The following is a 2,500-nucleotide window of genomic DNA, read 5'->3' on the forward strand; positions in this document are numbered from 1 at the left end:
AAAAAAGCCATTATCGGACATCTCTAAACACAACTAATGGTCGTAGCTGCAACTGTCAAGTTGAGCAGGTTTTTGCAGAACAACATACTTTATGCCTGATATTTCATGTTTAGAGGGCTCCGATTAAATCAGTTTTATTACGCTTTGGAAATATTCAATGCATTAATAATAGTCCTACTTTTCGGAAATTCCAACCACTGAGAACGCCTTGGCATCGTCCCCTTCCCCTTGGACACTCCCCGGCTTCAGAATAAGAGCGTTAGCATATTAATAAGTTATAAGACAAACATGCACCCCTTTAGTGATCAAATATTCACTGCATACCTTTAGTGAGTTATGTTTAATGCATGGCAGAGTGCAGACCACCATGCTCTTATGATGGACGTGCATGTCCATGCATGCTCCACATGCCCTTAGGACCACCAGGCTAACAAACCTGTTTGTGCCAAAACCGGTATCATCACTTGGAAACATCGTTCTGGATCATAGTGGGTTTGCTCAAAGATCAACAAAATGAAGTAGTACTAGTTTTACATTTTCCTGAGGGAACTCTCCTGAAGGAATCAATAAAGTACTATCCATCTATCTATCTATCTATCTATCTATCTATCTACCTAGTACAGTAAATTCTATAGGCCGCAACTTTTTTCCTACACTTTGCACCCTGTGGTTTATAAAATGGTGTGGCTAATTAAAAAAAAAAATTCTCCCTCTGATTGCTATAATGTTTTGTGCTCGATAGCTTTCGATAAACCCAATTGTTTGTGCTACGGCGCCATCTTTAGGACGAGTTCGCTCACTGCAATTCAAAATGTACTCCCTGTTTTGGCTCAAACCGGAGGCGTAAATTGTAAGCTTTACAATATAACTAAAACTGTTTATACTAGAGATGTCCGATAATGGCCTTTTTGCCGATATCCGATATTGTCCAACTCTTAATTATCGATACCGATATCAACCGATACCGATATATACAGTCGTGGAATTAACACATTATTATGCCTAATTTTGTTGTGATGCCCCGCTGGATTAAACAATGTAACTTTACCATGAATTGATTAACGTGGGCCCTCACTTAAAAAAGTTGAAAAGTATACTAGAGCATACTTGCCATCCTTGAGGGGGGGGGGACTTTGGTGGTAGCGGGTGGTGTATATTGTAGCGTCCCGGAAGAGTTAGTGCTGCAAGGGGTTCTGGGTATTTGTTCTGTTGTGTTTATGTTGTGTTACGGTGCGGATGTTCTCCCGAAATGTGTTTGTCATTCTTGTTTGGTGTGGGTTCACAGTGTGGCGCATATTTGTAACGGTGTTAAAGTTGTTTATACGGCCACCCTCAGTGTGACCTGTATGGCTGTTGATCAAGTATGCCATGCATTCACTTATGTGTGTGTAGAAGCCGCATATGTATTATGTGACTGGACCGGCACGCTGTTTGTATGGAGGAAAAGTGGACCTAGGTTGTAGAGGATGCTAAAGGGCAGTACCTTAAAGGCACGCCCCCAATAATGTTGTCCGGGTGGAAATCGGGAGAAATTCGGGAGAATGGTTGCCCCGGGAGATCTTCGGGAGGGGCATTGAGATTCGGGAGTCTCCCGGGAGTATCGGGAGGTTGAAACCGATACCGATAATTTACGATATTACATTTTAAAGCATTTATCTCTAGCTACAACACTACTGCAAAGTTGCGGCTTGTGGTCCGTACAATATGGTATTTAAGACCCACCATTTTAAAGTTAGTAATTATTTTTAAAAACATGTAAGAACTGTGCTGTTCTGATCGGCCAGTCGTGCAATTTCAAATCAACTCAAGAAAGTCCTGAATCTGTAGCAAAGTGGCAAGTGGAATAAACATCCTGGAACAGGCGCACCCGATGAAATGTCCGGGGAGCGCTCGCAGCGATGACACAGTCCTTACAGCGACACGAGCAAAGCGGACTTACCTTATAGCAGAAGTCCTGCTGCCCACGGGGCTGACGGGGAGGGGTCTGATCACTGGGAAGAGTGCCTGGCTCCTCACGCGGGCGCCGTTTTGAATCACGCCACGAGGAACTGGAAGACAAACACAGGCCGTCACATCCTCCGTCATATTTCTAAGGACGCCGGACGGAAGCGGGGGAAAAGACGGCGGTGGCTTCTCGGAAACCCGATTAGGCGGCGATAAGAGCTGGCGGCGGCTCAATGAGAGCCGGCCGAGCGTCTGAGGAGCCCAACTGGGCTCTATTGATGAGCAAGGCACGCTTCAATTGAGCGGGAAAGCGTCATAAATGAGTTAAGGACGCTGTGAATCATTCAATTACCAACGACCGCTGGGCTGGGCTAAATCCGGCTTGACCCACAAGACTGTTGGAACGCAGGATGGGACAGTTTTTAGGTCAGTAACGATAAACATTTCATACTTATATTGACAAATGTGATGTTTGAGACAGAAGGACACTTACTACGTATGTCTAGCTCATACTTGCCAACCTTGAGACCTCCGATTTCGGGAGGTGGGGGGGTGG

At 45.0% G+C, this 2,500-nt stretch overlaps 1 protein-coding gene across 1 annotated transcript in view; it reads right to left on the bottom strand.

Annotated features, from left to right (window-relative positions):
* Positions 1 to 2,500, bottom strand: part of ches1 (checkpoint suppressor 1) — a 234,827-nt gene that overhangs the window by 4,169 nt on the left and 228,158 nt on the right. The window contains exon 5 of the mRNA XM_061987014.1: positions 1,940 to 2,048. Coding sequence (XP_061842998.1) covers positions 1,940 to 2,048 — 109 coding nt within the window. The remainder of the gene's footprint in view (positions 1 to 1,939; positions 2,049 to 2,500) is intronic.

Source organism: Nerophis lumbriciformis, linkage group LG26, assembly GCF_033978685.3.
Source record: "Nerophis lumbriciformis linkage group LG26, RoL_Nlum_v2.1, whole genome shotgun sequence".
Classification (NCBI taxonomy): Eukaryota; Metazoa; Chordata; class Actinopteri; order Syngnathiformes; family Syngnathidae; genus Nerophis; species Nerophis lumbriciformis.